This window comes from Pseudopodoces humilis, chromosome 3 (genome assembly GCF_049639895.1).
Source record: "Pseudopodoces humilis isolate 2021_Gansu_Grassland_sample_001 chromosome 3, ASM4963989v1, whole genome shotgun sequence".
NCBI classification, from domain to species: Eukaryota; Metazoa; Chordata; class Aves; order Passeriformes; family Paridae; genus Pseudopodoces; species Pseudopodoces humilis.
In genome coordinates, this window is record NC_142202.1 from 15,239,911 (window position 1) to 15,258,425 (window position 18,515).

General features: G+C 49.2%; 1 protein-coding gene across 1 annotated transcript; it reads left to right on the top strand.

The window, feature by feature from the left end:
* Positions 1-6,262: 6,262 nt before the first annotated feature.
* Positions 6,263-18,091, top strand: LBH (LBH regulator of Wnt signaling pathway). Its single transcript, XM_005523275.3, has 3 exons — positions 6,263-6,410; positions 7,187-7,289; positions 15,726-18,091. Exons 1-3 carry the CDS (start codon positions 6,385-6,387, stop codon positions 15,924-15,926), a joined length of 330 nt encoding a protein of 109 aa, XP_005523332.1. The 5' UTR covers positions 6,263-6,384; the 3' UTR covers positions 15,927-18,091.
* Positions 18,092-18,515: the final 424 nt, after the last annotated feature.

Here is an 18,515-nt window from a genome sequence, read left to right on the forward strand (position 1 = left end):
TTCTCATGCTCCCACTCTCTCCCTGATGCTTGCAAGAGACCTGCCAAAAAACTGGGAAGGGGTGATGTTGCCTCTAGGGTCTTCTCAGGGAACTACTCATCTGACCAACAGATTTTAAAAGGGAAATAAATACCAGTGTTAAAAAAAAAAAAAAAACTAAAAGAAAACCAAACAAAAACAAACAACAGAAAAACCCACATGCGGTTAAAAAACATACCCTGTTAAAAAAAATAAACTCTTCAATAAATAAAACTCTAAAATGATGAAAAGGGGAAAGGCAGTGATTGAGTAAAGGATTCAATTTTTTAAATGGAAGGTCTTCCATACGCCAATTCCAGCCAAAAGGCATTTCTGTTCCCTTGATAGAATATAAATATTAATCCAGACACTCGTTGTTCTCAATGTGTCCTTTTGTATTGGCATGATCTGGAGCCACATTGAGAGCTCACATCTTCTGCTGGCTTCCTGGAGGGTGCAGGGTGCTTGCTACAGCTCCAGAGAGTCCAGCAAGGACACATCCTCCTGCCCTGAATATCGGGCTATCCTGCTCATCCATGCTTTCTCAGAGTGGATCTCCTGCAGGTGCCATCAGGGTTTAGCAGAAGGATGGAGAAGACACCTCCTTTCACAGGAACCTGGAGGGGATGATGGCAAAACACCTGTACTATGTGAGGTCCACATCAAACCCCCTTCACTGGGTTTTTGAGGCCAATTCTCTTCTGCTTTGTGGAATTTTACCTTATTGCAAAATGTCTCTGAAATTCTGCTCCTCTGGTGAGAGCAGTGGGCAACAGAGAGGGCCAGGGAAGAGTCATGAAGAAGCCATGTGCCCAGGAAGACTGCAGGCTCTGTGGGAACATGTCCCAGGCAGGGCTGGGTGAAACAAGGACCAGGCATCAGGTGAAACACTGGCCAGGCTGGACATAGGCTAATGAGCTGTGTCCCCTCTAGCAATGGAGAGGAAAAGAGCAAAAGTCATGAAGAAACCAAGGTCATCCGTATTTTAGGTTTCTTGAGACAGAGAAGCTATGTCCTCTGTCCTTTCCTCCTATCACCAGCCCTTCCACTCTCCTCCTGGTTATCTACGGGAGCTGTCACCAACCAAGGAAAGGCCCCAGTTCAGAAAAGTCCTTAAGCATAAAGCTAATTATCAGGACAAGATTAAGGTTTTCACTGAATTGGGCCTGCAGAGCTCGATGGAAGCCAGCCGAGCCAGAGACTCCAGACTCGGCTTCGGCACGGCCCCTTCCTTCCTGCGGGGTCAGTGTAAAATAAAACCAGAGGCAACCTTGCAAAAGCAGATCCAATTCCCAGGCCCTTAGCAGGGTCTTTAAGCTCAAACCCCTCTACTCTGCCAGCTGTGTCCATCCTTTCTGCTTTTCAACACAGAGTATGAACCCCATTTTTCTTCTCTGCTCTCCAACTCCCTTCACAACCAGGCACACAGAGCAGGACAGCCAAACGTTGAGTGGCCTTTTCTTCTCAATCACTCTCTGAAAGTCACTCTGAAATGCGATGCTATGTGGAAAGTGGCTGGAAAGAATGACACTACGAAAGCCTATCTTTTTTCCAAGGAAATAAATAGATTGTATGCCACGAGCACAGAGAGGAGAGGAGAGGGTTTCTGCCAGGTCATGCACAGGTAGGGCCATGCAGGGACAGCCCAGAGTTTGTTTGAGCTGCAGTCACCATCTCTTAGGAAGATTTTGCTGGGCAGAGGCACACGGGACAGTCTGGTGGTGCCACCACCGTGGCAGCCTGCAGGTGGCAGCTGCTTCAGCTCGTCTGCAGCATCCCTGGGCATGCAAACTATGTGCAAGAGGGTCGTGAAATGTGGTGAAGCAAAACAAGCTACTGCGCATTGTGTGTGCAGGAACCCAGAACTGGGGAGAGGCTGACCACCTCTCAGCTGAGGAGGGGGGACTTTAATGCCCAAGATGCTGGTGGGATGTCAGGCAAGCCGGAGCTCGAGGCCTGGCTCCAACGTGGTTGCGGTGATGGCCTGGATTCAACTATTTCAAAGGGCACCGGACGGTCAAATCAAGCCCCAAATTTAAATTTGTTAAAATAACTTTTTGCAAAACATTAGGACAGAGAGAAATGTTTCCATGGTTTTGTTTTTAAATTCCAAGTGGGAAGAGTTTATTTTTTCACTAGGAAACTTTCCCCGTAGGATTCACAACGCTGGCCGGGAGACAAGAACCAGCGAGCTCCGCTCCCAAATGGAGGTGACCCTACGGGTGACCCTGTGCTGGTCACGTCGCCTCCTGCAGCCTCAGTTAGCCCTTGGAAAAGGGAGGTGGACACGTGCATGGCTGCAGAGGTGCTGGGATGCCAGCGTGGCCGGCTATGGTGTGGTCAGCCCGTGCCGAGCGGGATCTAAATCTGGACACGCGGTGTCTTGTATTTGCTTGCAATGAAAACTCTTACATTCCAAGCAGGTTAGGGGAAAATATGGGTCAATTACCAATCTCCTTGGCTCTGCTTATGCACAAGTGTCTTCCAGGGGGAGAGCCATGGTCTGTTCTTCACCACCACTCTGCTCCTGCTGGATTGCTGCTGATCCAGAATGTACGAGCTACCACTTGTTTACTCTCTGTTGGTTTATGCTGTCCTGAAAAGCAAAATATTGTAGAGATTTATAAAATTAACTGAAGATAATAAAAAAGGCATGGGGGCTCATCTGCTATCCCTCAGCTCAGTGCCCTGGAAAGCCCTTTATCCCAGCTGAGAGTCCAAGTGCTGCTGTTCCTGCCCCCAGGTAACCGGGGAGTCCCCAGTGTTTAACACAAAAATACACAGCTGTGAAACAGGGACTTTGGTGAACACTGAGATGAGGAAAGAAAGGGAAATCAGGGTAGGTTGAGCACCATTTACTAGAACTGGCTGAAAATAAAAGACAAAAAAATAGCAATTTGAAGTGCCCGTATCTTGCTCCTATCAAGGGAGCAGAGAAAGAGCACAGGGGTTCATTCTCATTTCTGATCAAAGACTTTGAGCTGATCCCATTTTATTCTTTACTCCAATATACTGCTCTGTGACTATTGGGCCACGGATGGCCATTTGCTTTGCTCTCTGAGAGAAGTGAGGACTTGGCATTTTTCATCCAACAAGTAGAATAGCTTGGGGCTCTGCTGGGTGAGCAGCTATCCCCCTAAATCAGTACTAAATTTTCATCACTAATTTTCTGGGATGTAATGAAAACAGATTTCTTGGACATGTGGTTTCCAAGGTGTCAGCTCAGCAGCTCAGGGGTTAATTTGGCTCCCTCAGTTTCAGCCTAGACATTGCTATAAAGGCTTATCCAAAGGGCAAAGCTTGTTCTTAGCAAGGTGGGAGCTGCAGGTACAACAATCCCTCCTTCTCACCTGTGCAGGCCCAGCTTTTCACACCTGATTAGGGCAAGCAAAGCAGAAGGAGCTGTTATAGGACAACTCCCTCGCATGGAGAATCCTCCCGAGGCTTATAACACATCTTCCATCCCTGGGATACCTGGATACCTCCAGCAAGGCTTCCCCCAAGGGCAGGGCCAAAGGTGCAGTGTTCCTGGCAGGCAGCTCACCCACGGAACCTCGCCCTGGTGGCATGGGCTGTGGAGCCACCCCGATGCAGGGAAGCAGCCAAGCGCTGCTGATGGGAATCACGGGAGGTGTGCCTTTGCTTTCAAAAGGGCTATTAACGCGCTTAGGGTTAATCACACGAATAAATCTCGCCGTGGCTTGGAGCCAAAGCCAGCAGTAAAAGCACCGATCCCCAGGCCTCCCGATGGGAATTGGCCAGGGCCAGGGCCCGTGTTCTCACCCAGTCGTTGGGAAGTAATCTGCGAGCTCAGCACAGAGACATCCAGGGATTTTGTTTGGTGTGGTCCCCAGCACACCCCCTGAAAGGCACTTATCCAGGTGGAAACGAGTATCTTCCTGTGCCAGCCAAGATGGCAAGGCAGTGCCCAGAGGACATGGGCAAAGGGCTGATCTGAGCTGCTTTTTCTCAGTGGTGGCTTCAGGAGCCATGGAGGATGGTTGGAGGGGAGGGTGAGCTCTAGTTCTGTCTCTTGACCTCCTTCAGGGACTTTGATGTATCAGAAATTATATACTTAAAGGAATGAGCTTCCCAAGGAGGGAAAAACCTTGAACTTCAAACCCTGCTGAGTGTAGGAAGACATTTAGAGAGACAAATCAGTGTGCCTGGTGCAAGAGTGACTGGGGGGCATGAGGGTTTTTCATTAGCTTTTATTTTGTACAGACACCACCAGGAAATCCATAGCAGGTGTATGTATATGTTTAAGGGATACAGGCAGGGTTGCTTCAGATGAAATGTCCCAGGGAATTGAACTACGTCCCCATCTCATGTCCCACATTATAGCTGGACATAGTGGGAGACGAAAGCATTTGGGGTGGACTGTCAAGTTCATTTTAGGAGACTTGACTGAAGCAGCACCCTGTCTTTCTCCTTGTCCCAGAGTGGTCTCCCAGCCTCTGCACATACCTGAGCTGGGTTGTTCAGCATCAAAAAAGCATTTTATAGGTCAAGTCTTTGCATTCTCTTAGTGCAGAAATCGGCAAAGACAGTCAATGTCAATGTGTGTGTCCCAGGGGATGCAGCAGGGAGAGGGGGTCTGGGTGGACAGGCCAGCAAAATAGAGGGAAGCTGTTTCCCCAGCACTTGGGAGACTTGGTTGTCCTCTTACTTCTCTCCCTGGCTCCAAACCTCATTATCAAGAGGCTCAAGGAGGGCAAAAGGACCATGTGCATCGAGTCCCCTCTGCTGCCACCCCCATTAACCTTGCAGAAGGTGACTGGTGGCCCTTTGCAGGGAGCTCACTCGCACCCACCTGAATTTCCACACACTTGCAAGGGCTCGACCGACTCCTTGTGATTCATTTTAATGTGGCACAAAGCAGCAGCTTGCTGAAGCCTGATGTGAAACACCCACATACGCTCGCATTATATAATATGAATCTAAGAAGATTAAATTATCTGGTCTGAAGAAAAGCATGCATGTCTGGATGCACACATTTATACACAGTCTGGAGGGTAGTTGGGTGGAGCTGAGGGCAAGGCATCCCTTCAGACATACTGAACTTGTGCTTTTTAGCACTTAAAAAATGGGGCAAATAGAGTCTATTTGCCCGTGCATAGACATATGTGTGAAGCACGGCAGCAGCTGCGTGTTCTGCGCTTGAAGGAAACACGAGAAGCGTTTGTAAATGTGTGCTCGCTTATCCACCGTGTTGGCAAAGTCTGAGCAGCAGAATGGAGCAACAGGTGGAATCCAAACAGTCCTGGCACCAAACTTCACTTCTCAGCATACGGGAAGATATCTCTCCCTGGGAAAGCAGACAGAGGGGGGAACTGTCCCCAAAATCCTTGTGCATCCCTCAGCAGCCTTGGAGGGCCCAGCCCATCCTATGGCCAAGAGCCCTGCCCTGCAGGCGTGTGCCTCGGGGCACAGCCCGTTCCTCAGGCTGCAGGACCACAAGCAGATCGATGCACAAAGTCGGGAGTCACGTTGAGCTTGGGGTGCCCAGGCCTTTCGCCCAAAGATGCATTTTGCCTTCCACGAGTTCCACGTTGGGAGGGGAATGCAGGAAAAGTACTTCACCGACAGCTGCCCCCGGTGCTCACGCTGACCGGTCAGAGAATGGATTTACCTTTCCCTCTCCTCCTGAGCCTTCCCGTCATTGATTCACATTGTTTTGCTAAATATAACTCGGCCTCTTGAAGCTGCTCACTCAGCTTTTACTCCAGCCAGAGGTGCGGGGCACGGAAGGTGCTGGCAGGAGCGGGGCTGGGCGGCCGCAGCCGCTTCTCCGGCACCTGCCGTCCCTGGCCGGGTCCCCGGCCACCCCCCGCCACCACCACCATGAAGGGGGTGGCTTTGAGACCCGCTTCGTGAGAGCCAGCCCCAGCCCCGGTGATGCTCGGGGTGCCGCCGGTGCGTCCCTCTGCGGCCGGCAGCAGAGCCGGGGGGCCGCGCCCCACCTCGGCCCGGGGTGAAACAGCGAGAACACATCTCTCTGCACTAGGAACGCCCGGGACGGGGTTGCCGCCGCCGCCGCCCCCCGCTCGTGGGGACGTGGGGACATGGGGACGCGGGGACAGACGGACAGACACCCCCATACCTCCCCCCGCAGGCGGCGCGCGCCGAGGCCATTCATGAAAAAGTTGACGTCAGGCGGGTGGGCGGGTCCTGGCCCGGGCCCCGCCCCCCGGGGCCATTTAAGGCGGCGCGCGGCGGGCTCGAGCCTCAGACGGGAGGCGGCGGCCGAAGCGTGAGGGTGCTTGGTCGGTCCCGGGCAACGCCGCGCATCGTCCCGCCCTGTCCCGCAGCGCCTGGGTGCCCCTCCCGCCACCCCCCGCCCCGGGCAGTCTCTGCTGGGACTTCATGTCTGTGCTGTGTCCCCTGCCCTGGTGAGTGGGCGCTTCCCGCGGGGGGCGGGCGGGGGCACGGCGGCTCCGCCGTCGCGGGGTGCTGCCGAGGCGGGGACGGTGCTTGTGGCCGAGCCCCTTCAGCCGCCCCGTGGCCCGGGAGGAGGCGAGGCGGCGGCACGGCGAGGGGCCCCGGGGAGCGAGCGGCTCAGGGACGGAGGCCGGTGGCGGTGGTTCCAACGGCGGGCGATGCGGGCCGGGCGGTAGCGGGATGGGCGAGCTGCGGGATGGACGAGCTGCGGGAGGGAGTTCGCTTCACTTTCTCGCCCTGGAAATGCCATTAAGGCTGTAAGAGCCGAGCTGGAATTGGCGCCGCACGCTCCGCTGGCGTACGAGTCCCCGAGGTTGTAAAATAAGTCAGCGGGATCTAAAGCACAGCGGCTTGAGAAATTAAAAAAAAGAAAAACTAAAACCCCCGCGCTTGCACTTCATTTACTCCGTGTTTTTTTACTTTTCCCCGTCCCCGCGGGGCAGAGCTGGAGGAAGCGGAGTTAAAAGCGGAGCGCTGCTGCCGGAGCGTCCCCGGGTGTGCTTGAGCTGGGCTCTTGGGGGGAGAGCCGGGGAGGTGCTCCGAGGGCATTGGATGTAGCTCCGGCTTACGAGGTACTGAGGTTTTTCCGCTGCCTTCCAAGGGGGGGCAGGAAGGAAGGGACCAGAAATAGACTGCCTACAGCCTCTGCTGCTCGCTTCGCCGCTTGAGTCGTGCTCAGTCCTGCCGGAGCCCCTCAGATCACTGGAATGCTGTCTTTTGTCTCTAGCTCTGATTATCTGAGATCCGCTGAAATGACTGAAGTGATGATGAACACCCCAGCCATGGATGAGATCGGGCTAAGCCCCCGCAAGGATGGGCTGTCGTATCAGGTGAGTGTTTTGCTGGCAGTTGAGGCACTAATCCCATGTGGAATTGCCTGGGCTAAACTGTAAGCTTTGTCTAACGTACCTTTCCATGGCCTGAGCTAACAGCAGGTCTTGCAGGAGTGAGAACTAGTCAACTGACTGGAATGTCAGTCAATGTCTGCTTGGCAGGAGATGGTTGTCTAAAGTACCACTTGCTATCAGTGCAGGTTGGCAGAGGATTTGCTTGTTTTGAAGTGCCCAAGCCCCTGCTCATTCGGCATTCTCGGGGCTCACTGGGAGATGGGTTAAAGGAGGATTCATGCCACTCACTGGGCTGAGAGGGCTCTCGAGATCTTTCTAACTCATCATACAGCTGATCTGCTGAGAGCAGGAGGATGCTGTTTATATGGTATCCACATCTTTTTGTTCTAGTTTTTGGTTTTCCTCCCTGATATGCCCATTTGAGAGGGTTAACAGTCATCTGTAAGATACAGTGAGACCAGACACAGCCTAAATGAGCCATGAAATGTCACTGGAGATATTGGTACCTGGAGGCATGAGTTGCATTTATTCTGAAACTTCTGAACAACGTAGTTAGCTATTAATGTCTAGATCAATGGCTAGGGTGAAGAAGTGGTCTTCAGCTAGATTGAGACTTAATCCTTTAGTCTCAACTTCCCTTTCATTTCCTTGCCTGTAGTTAATCAAAGCACAAGTTAGGCACCTTATCTTCCTAGCTCCATGGTTTGCTTCACTTCCAGGAGGCTCATTGATGAGATCTGACACAGATGCTGAGTGCTGGCAAATGACTTGCATCTGTTCTGTGCATCGGGTGACTCTTACGGCAGATCCAGATGCAGGCTTTGTCCTTTGCAGATGTTACACAACCTGCACAGAGGCACTTGCTCCAAGTGTGCATTCAGATGAGATGCTGTATGTTTGCATATTTGTGTCTGAAAAGGGAACTACAAGGCAGCAGCAGTGCACTGAAGCATGGAATTGACTGAACTTTGGGCCACTGCCGAGGCCTCCAGCAGAAGCCATAGCTATGTGGAGGAAAAGGGGATGCATTCCTTCTTTTAGTTAGGATTCTGGCTCTGGATAATGCAAGTTGTTTGGTTTATAGCTGTAATATGCTTCAGTACTTGAGTTAGTGGGGAGTATACAGCCTTTCTTTCCTCTCTTACAGAAGGAGTGCAGAGGGAATGACAGTTGTTAAATGTGAAGCAATCAAAGTAACCTGCGTTGGATGTCTTTATGGGTCACCTTATGAGGAGGCTTAACCCATTCAGGTCAAATGCCTCTATTTACCCATCTAAATTCCCAGGGAGAGGCAGAATCTAGGTGCCCTGCTTGTTCTAATGATCACTTAAGTGATGTTCTTCCCCAAGTGTTAATGACCTTGATAAATCTGCTTGGGTCAACTGGGGAAGAGGACTGTTTGGTTTTGAGTGGATCACCTGAACATGAGTCATAAAAGCTGACAACTCATATCTGTGCAGGGCTTTTGCATCCTAGATCTATTATCTTTAGTGGTCTAGTTATAGATAATTTTTTTCAAATGCCTGCAAGGAACTTCACCATGATGTGATGAAGAATGATGGCAGCAAGTGTAGAGGAGTTGAAATAGAAGATGCTTATGGCACTAGCAGTGTGTGGGCTGTATATGAGGTCTACCTCTAAATCAGGTTAGTGTAAAGAGGATTGGGGAGCAGGATCCAGCCTTCCTTCTCTGGCTGCTAGGCTAAGAATGTCACAGTGTAAGTCAAGGTAAGTTGAAAGCATCCTTAAAGGGTTGAAACTGAACTGAGACCAGCTAGGGCAAATCTGATGCAAATAGCACCATGAACTTTTTGTTCTACCTCAGACTTTGGCACTTTGTACCTCATCTTGCTGATGGAGAGAGTTTGGTACATGGAAAATTGTATGCTTGTCTGAGAGCTGTAGTGCAATAACTTAAAACCAGACAGGGCTAATGGAGCATGACTGCTCCTACACTGAAGCTTGTTCTAAGCTGCAGCATCATCTTCCCCTCATCTGCAGAGTCAGGCACTCACAGTGTAACAGCCCTTGGTTTGCTATGGGTGGCAAAAAATAAAAAGTGCACTTCTAGCTTCAAAATTTTGTCTTGTTCCTTTAGTAGAACTTGAATTCATTTTACTACAGAGATGACCTCAAGCTAGGGTTCAAAATTTCCCCCTTCAAGCTGTGTAGAGCGGGGACTGCCTGGGAGTTGGTCTGTAGGATGCTGCCTGTGAGGCTGGGGGCTGCTTCTGCCACCAGAGGCAGGCATGAAACTCTGGACCAGAGGAGGTGGTACAGTCCAGCAGCACTTCTGGAATTCTAGAGCATATCAGTACCTGCTGCAGACAGATTTGTCCTACAAAGAGAACTGTTTCAAAGTCCTTGTGCTTCTACTTGGAAGTAAACTGAGGAAGCAAGCTCATATCCTGAGAGTAAACTTCAGCAATCTGATTCCTCTGTCTTGTGGAGTTCACTGAACTTCTTGGCTCCTCTCTGTCTCAGTGGTTATGAAGAGAACTTGGGTTGTTGGCTTTTTTCTTCTGCATCTTCCACCCAGTGGGGTGTCTGTCTGTCCTAGACATCAGCTGAAGGTTTGCACTCTCCTCCCTGGTGAAGCACTGTGCCCTTTGTTGGGCTGGCCATGACAGCTCAGTAGTATGAAAACTCAGACTGCAGAAGGAATACCAGTATTAACTGAGGTGCCTCCATAGGCTTAAGGCAAACATGCTTTCTCATCATAGAAATTCCAAAATGCCTATTTTCATTTTACATATTTTTCCAGTTAATATGCAAAATGCTTGTAAGCTAGTGTGCTACCTTCAAAATAATCCTCTATAAGAAAGCTTTTATTATTGTATTTGTGACAGCAAGCTGCTGCCTGATCCCCCTGAAGATGGTTCAGCCAACAGATTTCAAGGGCCTGAGCAGAAGTGAGTGGTGAATTTAGGGCATGAGTCTCAGAACAGGGCAGCATAGACAAAACAGAAGATGTGACTGAAGAGATGATGTCATGCTGGGTCTTGTGCCTGCAGTGAGAAGCTATTTCTGGATCTTTAATAGATGTCCCATAATTCCCATGGGACTTACTAAACAAAAAACTCATTGAAATGCAGCTGATGGCTCAAGTTGCCCCTGCCACAAACAGATGTGGCTATGGAGGGCTTCATGCACTTCCTGCCTGGCAATGTCCAGTGAGCCAGGCTGTTTCTGCTGCCAGCCAGAGCTAATGCACTGTTTGCTGTTTCCCAGCCCTAGAAATGCCCCTTCTTTGAAGAGCCTCATCAGCACTCTGTCAGCTTGTCCTCTGCGCTGTCTCCCAGCGGCACGAACAATGCCACTGAAACTGAGGCTGAATTAATCATTTCGTGGAGCTGTTGTCAAAACAGTGCCTTGACCGGAATCCTGCCTTGCTTTTTGGAAGTGGAGCAGGGTCTGAGCACAACTGAAAATGCTTTAATGCCAAAGTGTGTGTTGTGAGCAAAGGCAGTGTTTTGAACTGACTGTGCTGCTTTGCTGCAGGCTGGATGACAGGTGACTCGCTGGTCCTTCAGGCTCCCATGTAGGAGACTGGCCTGCAGAGGCTGAGCTTGCCTCATGCCATCAGCTGAGGTTTGGTTGTCATGGGGAGCTTGAGCTCTTTAAGTCATGATCACATCATGCTGGGATCTGTCTAGCTTAATCACAGCCACAGCTCACTGGGAATCACGTCAGAGTGGCTGAATCTGGGTAAATAGGCTTAAGGCTCTATCCAGTGGCTGTGCCAAAAGCTTGGTGTTGGGGAAGTAATTTCTGGTGAGTGTAACACCTCTTCACCAGCCCTGGGGAAGCACTGGCTTTCCCAGGGAGCTGAGGGGCTTGAGCTGTGTCTTCTGGATCCCTCCAGTTAAACTAGACCACCTGTGTGTTACTGGCCCAAGGGATGCTGGATCAATGGAGATTGAACTTCCTCTGTAATTATTTTCTTGTCAGGTGCTTCATGTCTGTGCATTCTTGATTTGTGCAGGGGAAGTACTTTAGAGGTGCTGCTTGCTGCTGTGGAAGGTTTAGAGACCAGGCTGTGAAAAGGTGGTGGTAGCAAGCATGGCTGCTAGACAAATTAGTGGGCAGAGTCAATGTGTATGCCAGGGTCTGGGACCTCAGTGAAGACAGAAGCAGGATGTGGGGTAAACAGATACAAAACCAATCATGTTTGCAGCTATTCTGTGCACAAGTGTTCCACTGAACTGTAAACTGAGGACAGCAGCTCATCTGAACACCTTGGAGCATGTTTTTTCCTCCCCACTTTGATGCCTCCTTACTCTGAGGGAAAATGGTTAGATGTAGGAAGTTTCCCTGACATCATGCCCTGAGACAGGGCAGTATTTCTGTGGCTGGGGAGTTGTGGCTCATCAACCTGAGTCACAGCTGCTGTGTACATACTTTGAGCTTGTTCTCAAGTCATGACTACTGTGTGAGTAAATGTATGTGTTGTAGCTGGAGAAGTCCTCCAAAGAGGACACTGAGAGATGACTGAAGTACTTCCTGAAATGAGCTTGCTGTGCTTCTCAATGGCACTAAAGTTTTATTTTCAGAACTTCAGCACTGTTTTGGGATTTGGTATATTGGCTTGATATTGCTGAAGAGGCACAAAATTCAGCTCTTCAGTCCAAGGAGGATGAGTGATGTGTCCATCAGAGGTGTGTCCTGCACCTGAGGTGGGATGTCTCCCATGCAGACTTCGCAGTCTTGTATAGTGCTACCACAATGGAGCAAAGCTTTCCCCCAAACCAGTAACTTAATTTGGAAATATGTCATTGCTTTAGTCTCCCTGTAATATAATTTAAATAGTTTTCAGCCCCATGGGAGGGCAGACCAGCATTTTAACTATGGGTGTTGGTACAGAGTACACATGTGGAAGTTGTTTTGAATTTTTACAAGTGACACTTGGATTATGGTAGTGCTGAGCTAATCTTCTTAATTGTCTGACATCTCTCCTGCTTTTGGTGTTTCTCCATTCCTGTGAATGCTGAGAGAGGGTATGAGCCTCCCTAGGGCAATGAAAACTTTCCATTCTTGTTGCCAGGACTTCGTCCAAGGATAGTAGAGCTAGATCATCTGAAACAGAGGCAAACATGATCTTCCTAAAATCATTTCAAGCTTTTGTTTCAAGTTCTGCTTTTCCCTGCCCTTTCCAGCTGCAAGGCAAGAGTTTGGTCGATTTGTATGTGATCTGGATAAGTTCATGAGGAGAGCAGTTCCCAGACATAAATCCAGAGGGGCCTGTAAAAACTAGTCTTGCTGTTGGCAAGAAGCTGTGTTGAGTAGTGTAGGAAGCAGCATACGTGTCCTCTGTGGATCTAGACATGTTGGATATGTCTCTCCATGGCCAGGATTTGGGGCTCAGCTACAAGGGAGGCTCTGTGGAAGCAGTTGCAGCCCCTTGTGCTGTGTCATGCAGGTGGAGGGGTGGAAGATGGCTTTGAATTCCTGCTCAGTTTGCTTTTAGGCAGCCATCACAAACAGTTGGGTGGTACTTGTCCTCCCTCAAGTGACCAGGTCTGCCAGGGGAAGGCATCTGCTTCAGCTGTGTGCAAGCTGTCACAACAAGAGGGAGAAGCTAACCTGTGTCTGTTGCCCTCTTTGTGGGGTGGGAGGTGCAGAGCCTTCCTTCCACACTCCTGACCAGGATAATGTGAGCAGAAGGGCTTGGAGGCAAGTGGTGCTGTCCTGGCTGCTGTGCCAGAGAGTGCAGAGCTCCCAGATCAGAGCTGAGCTGCTACAATTTTCAGTGTGGAGCTTGCTGCAAGCTGGGGAGATTTTTTTCTCCCCATTGTCTAAATCTGGAGTGGGACCAGATTAGGCTTATGGAACCAACAAATGTAGCATGGTGCTGCTGGAGCAGGATAGGGAGCTGGTGCTTGCTTATCATTTTCTATAAAGAGGAGTGGGGAGGCTGGTTGGGTTCACCTTCTCACTTGGCATCCTCAGATGTACTGATAGTCTTAAACACTTTTCTTCAGGCCCTTGTGCTTGGCCTGCTGTCACCCTGCCCATCACATTGGAAGAAATCTGCCTTTCTGTATTTTTTCCACTGACTGTCCACGCCCCTTCAAAGTGCCGTTGCAACATCTCCCTTCGTGCTGCCTCAACGATTAAAAAGCATGACTTAGTGGAAAAAATCCTGACCTTCTTGGGTTTGGCCTGTCCTGCAGCTGTTTGAGATAAGATTGTGCTAGGGTTTTTTTTTTATTATTAAAAAAGCTGTGCACCACATTTTGCGGATATTTGTTTGTAAGGAAATGACTACTACTTAGTTTCTGGAAAAAAAATCTGGCAGTCTCTTTTCAAAGAAATTGCTCCAATTTGACCTAATGTGCTTAAAATAATAGCAGTTAAAGGTTAGTTTAATTATTATGCTGCTATTTTTCTTCCATAGGAGGCTATTTTCATGACATTATCAGCTTATGTAACCTCTTGAACCACACTTTTTTTTCCATTGCAACCTTCTAAATCATGTAATGTCAAGGGTATTTTTTTTTCCCCTATCCTGGGTTTAGATAACTTGATGCTTAAGAGCCACTGACTGTACTTTCAGTAATGCACTGTGTGCCTGATTTTGTTTGGCCAAGCAGAAGCCACAAAGCTCCAAGAAACAGTTGCTGTCTCACTGATGCTGGGAATGACTAATAGCAGGTAGCTCACACTGCAATGCCCAGGTTGATGTGGCTGTGTTCAAGGGACTTCAGCTGCTCTTGTGCACCTGAAAAATGTGCACAAGGAGCTGGACTCTTACACCACTGTCCCCAGGACCAGATAATCCACGTGCAAACAGTCCCTGATTTGTGCATTACCTTCTGTTACCTTGCCTGAATTTGCATTAGGTAGCAGCCCGATGGCTTTCTCAATCTGATTGCCACAAAGCTTTGCATGTGAAGGAGAAATGAGGCCGAGTAGTAGAATGAATTTTCCAAGGAGGTGATGCTGTAGCTAATAGTTGCTAGGCCGGAGAAGGAGTTGGTAGGGTGTTATTTCACTTTCTGTGGCCAGGACTTCCCAAGGTGCTGGGTACCCACATGATTGGCACAAGGAGAATGAGGCTTCATGGTTAATGCTCAGGGCTCCTGGATGGGGAGCCTGCTTTTGTAACTGGAACCACAAAGATAAAAGCAGATCAGATCTTGCTCTCAGGCTGGCAGGGCTGCTCCCTGCAAGGATGCTCTTGCAAGTCCAAGTCACTTGAATGCAGATGATGCTCAAAGAAAGGTACAGCCACGTGACTTCTCACCTGGCCTACAACCTCAAGAGGAAAATGCACTTCGTCATTTTCTTCTTTGGGGTGTTTAAATGCAACTCTAATGTGAAATGGGCAGTCTGATAAAATAGTTTAAAATAGCAGGTGGTGGTTGTTTAATCTTCTGGCTACTAACCAGGCAGTCTGATGTAGCCAGTGGATTTTATCACCCAGCAATTCCCTTCTGGATGAGCTGGGGTTTGAAGCTGTTCCTCCAGCAAGTTACCCACAGCCTTTTCTGTTCACATTGCAATCTAGTCATGCAAAGCTGCTAACACTGCACCGCACCAGCAGTTTTTCTCCTTTACTCATGCTTTGCCTCAGTTCCTAGTAGGATCAAAGTGTGCATCACTGGCACTACCAGTGAGTATGGGCCCTGGTGCTGCTGCACTGCACCAGCTTGTGCATCCGTGTGGCAAGCAGTGGGTGGGAGGGAATGGGGTAAGGTGCACCTTGAGGGGCTGGAGATCAAGGAGTCCTTGTATTCACTGCGTGAGAAATACAGTGCATTACTGCTGGCTGTGCCCTTTCCTGAAGAAATACAGTCCAGTCCGCAGCCCCTCCATAAAATGAGTGTCCTGCTGTTTCACTGCTGATGCACAGTAGCTGTAGTGTACAGAATACTGCCAGAATTATCTCTAAAATGCAGCTGAGCTATTTCAGGCTGGCACTGTGGCTCTGGAGTGACAACAGACACAGGCCCTTGCTGCAAGGGTCTGGGCTGCTCTAGCGCTGGGTTGCCAGGAGCCTCTTGCCTCCCAGCAGCAGAGCCTGGAGAACTTTCTCATGTGCAGCCTGACCAGCAGCAGGAAATGAGATCTCAGATTCTCTGATCGAGATAGCTCTGTGTGCAAACTCAAGAGCATTAATGCAAAAGCAGGGGTGGGGGACAGCGAGGCATTTGGATAAATATCCAAAAGGGCAGATACCTATTTGCTGAGCACTATCCAAGCAAGCATGTGCTTCAGGAGCCTCTTGGGCAGTGCTCATTTCCATTACTTGGAGACTTGAAAAGGTTATTTGCATGTTCAAGAGTATTCCCATCACTCAGTGGTTGACTCTGTGTCCAGACTAGTCTGCCCTGGAGACCTAAATGTCTTGAGCTGGGTTTTAGCTGAGACTGCATGAGTGCAGCCCCTCTCACTGACTGTTCTTGGCTCTTTCAGATCTTCCCTGACCCCTCAGACTTTGATCGTTACTGTAAGCTGAAGGACCGCCTGCCCTCCATCGTGGTGGAGCCCACGGAGGGGGACGTGGAGAGCGGGGAGCTGAGATGGCCGCCCGAAGAGTTCCTCGTGCAGGAGGAGGATGAGGAAGAGGAGGAAGAAAACTGTGAAGACGCAAAGAAGGACAACAAGGAGCAATAAATGGCATCTGAGGAAAGGCAAGGGACTGCACCCTTCTGAAGGAAGAGCCACACTTTCTTTGAAAGTCTTTTTAAAAAGACAAGTTCAATTTTGCACCTGCGAGATCTTAGTTTTTTTGTATTCTCTGTATTGAGAACTGAAGCCCTCGGTGTCACCAGACCTCCTGAGGAAGGAAGGAAGTAACGCAGAGAAATGTTTGCTGTTCTCGAGATCGTTATCTGTATTTTTCTGAGGCGGAGGCAGCAGTGAAATTCCAAGCACATGGCAGAGGGTGACCACACGAGGACTGCTGGAGGGGGGAGCTCGGGAAGGGGGAGGAAGGTTGGAGGTGGCAGCATTTGGCTGGGAGCTGCCTCTGGCTAAAAGCATGAGAACAGAGCCAAAATATCTCAGATTTGCCTTTCTTACAGCTTCCATTTTGTGTGTTGGGGGGTGGAAGGGTGTCCATAGTGAAGCATGGCTATCTAGTGACAAGGGGCCTGTAGCTCTCCCTGGTTCGGCACCTCCTAGGGTAAGGTGAGCGTCCATAGGAGTAGTCTGGTTTCTTGCTCTCGCTGTTGAGCCTGTTTTCCAGCCACTTTTCCCAAAGTTACTTTCTCCCCCTGTTTGCCTTTAGACTCTTCAATGCTGAGCTGCTGTATTTGCAGGATAGCGTTAGGCTGCTGCTTGTCATCTCTCCTGTGACGCCCTAGCTTATCTTGCAGGTGGTGAGCATGAGGTGATGTGCATCGGATGTAAAAAGGTGCTTCTGTCTGCAGCAAGAGCTCATGTTTGAACACCTCAGATTTTTCTCTCCTGTCTGCTGAGGCTGCTGTGGGTGGTCTCATATTTTATGGTGCCCCAAGCCCAATGGTGGAGATTTAAGCCTCCTTGCTTTGGTGTCCTTGAGGTTGTAGGGCTTTGTGTCTCTTAACTTGCTGGTCAGTGGGCTGGAGAGGGCTGGTTTGGGGGGTTCTCCTCCGGCTTTGCACTGCAGGGCCTCCTCAGTGCAGGACAGGCTGGTGGGGAGGGCTGCCAGACCTGGGGGTCATCCAGAGATGAAACACCAGATCTAGTGTGGATCGCCAGCGGGGTATGAAGTGCAGACTGGCTTGCGAAGTCTGGGTTTGTCCTCTTTTCATCATATCCTGCCTCAAGGAGAAGGCCAGTCTGCTGCCAGACAAGGTGACCTGCTGCTTTCCTGGAAAGGGGTGATCTTGTGGCCTTGGGGACCAGCTTGGGAGCCAGTCAGTCTTGGGATAGGATGAGAACAGTTACCACCTAAACCAAATCTGGGGTCATGGAAGAGAAAAAGAAATGTAAAGGCCTTAACCAAATTTCCATAATAATCCCAATGCCACCCTCCTTTGCTTATAACTGGTTCCATTTTTAAAATCTATTTGGACATGTGTGTATTTGTATTTTTAATACCTCATGAGTAGTTTAACGCTGGTGGGGTTTGGGAACTGCTTTTAACATATTGGCAGGATTGTTTTAGTCTTTGTCTTGCTTGTGTTTCAACATAATGGCAATAATTTATCAGCTCTGTGTAACTATTTTTGGACAGATCGGAGTTTGGAGATGAGTTAGCACAAAGCAGGAGAAATTCAGTGTTCCTACACTGCAGCTGGCCTCTGGTCCAGCCACATAGACCCAATCAGACACTCTCCCTGCCCACCTTGGTGCAAGGTTGATCACCGAATGGCCATGATGTGGTGATACCATTTTCTCTAGCGATGGATTCAGCTGTTGTGTCTGTAACACTTGTTCTAGTCTTGCTGTCTTACTGGAGTGAGCTTGTATACCGCATACCAGCCAGTCGTCTTCTAAGTGTTACTCTCTATTGGTCTCTACCATCTGTACCACCAAGTCAAAGCTCTGTATCAAAGATATTACCATGTGGGCAGCAGTGAGATGGCAATCCTTGGACTTCAGACCTGCTGTCTGCCCTAAAGACTTGCATATTTGTCTGCATCCTTTTTTTGGAAGTATTGTGTATATTTCTATTTGTTGTTGAACGTATCTAAAGAACAAAGCACTCCAGTAAAACTCCTCCTGTTGTATGATATACATTCTATATTTCTGTAATTCTTTTTTGAGCCTCAGGGAGAAGCTAGCATTTTTTTCAAACTACATTTTTGTCACTGTGACAGTTGTAAATAAAGTTTGAAAATGCTTTCCAAACATACTGGCTTTGGTTTTACTGCAGAAGTGGGTTGGGATGGTCAACCTTCCAGATCATGGCTGTCAGTTGAGCATGGAGATGCTGGTTTCTTAATGGTGGCTGGCCTCAGATCATGCCCTATCACATTGAAAACCTAAGTCAACTTTGAGGGGCAGCACCTTTGCCTTCCATCTTCCTGTGGTTGCTCACTACTGTGTGAAAGGCTGCAGCAAACAGAAAAATTAATAAAATAAAAAAACAATAAATAAGCTGCTCCAGCTTATTTATTCCTGAAAAAAATCTGTATTTATATCTGCCATCTACATCTACCCCCTTACCTAACCTTACAGAACATCAAGTGTAATGGAGAGCGGGAACTCTTCACAGCTGCTGTTAGTCGTGTTCCCTGTGTGTGCTCTTCCTGGCCCTGAGCAGCACTCATGAAG

Excerpts from the sequence above, each read along its gene's own strand:
- LBH (XM_005523275.3), top strand. The coding sequence starts at position 6,385 with ATGTCTGTGCTGTGTCCCCTGCCCTG. Across the intron at positions 6,411-7,186 it reads GTGCTGTGTCCCCTGCCCTG|CTCTGATTATCTGAGATCCG; the intron begins GTGAGTGGGCGC and ends TTTTGTCTCTAG. Across the intron at positions 7,290-15,725 it reads AGGATGGGCTGTCGTATCAG|ATCTTCCCTGACCCCTCAGA; the intron begins GTGAGTGTTTTG and ends TGGCTCTTTCAG.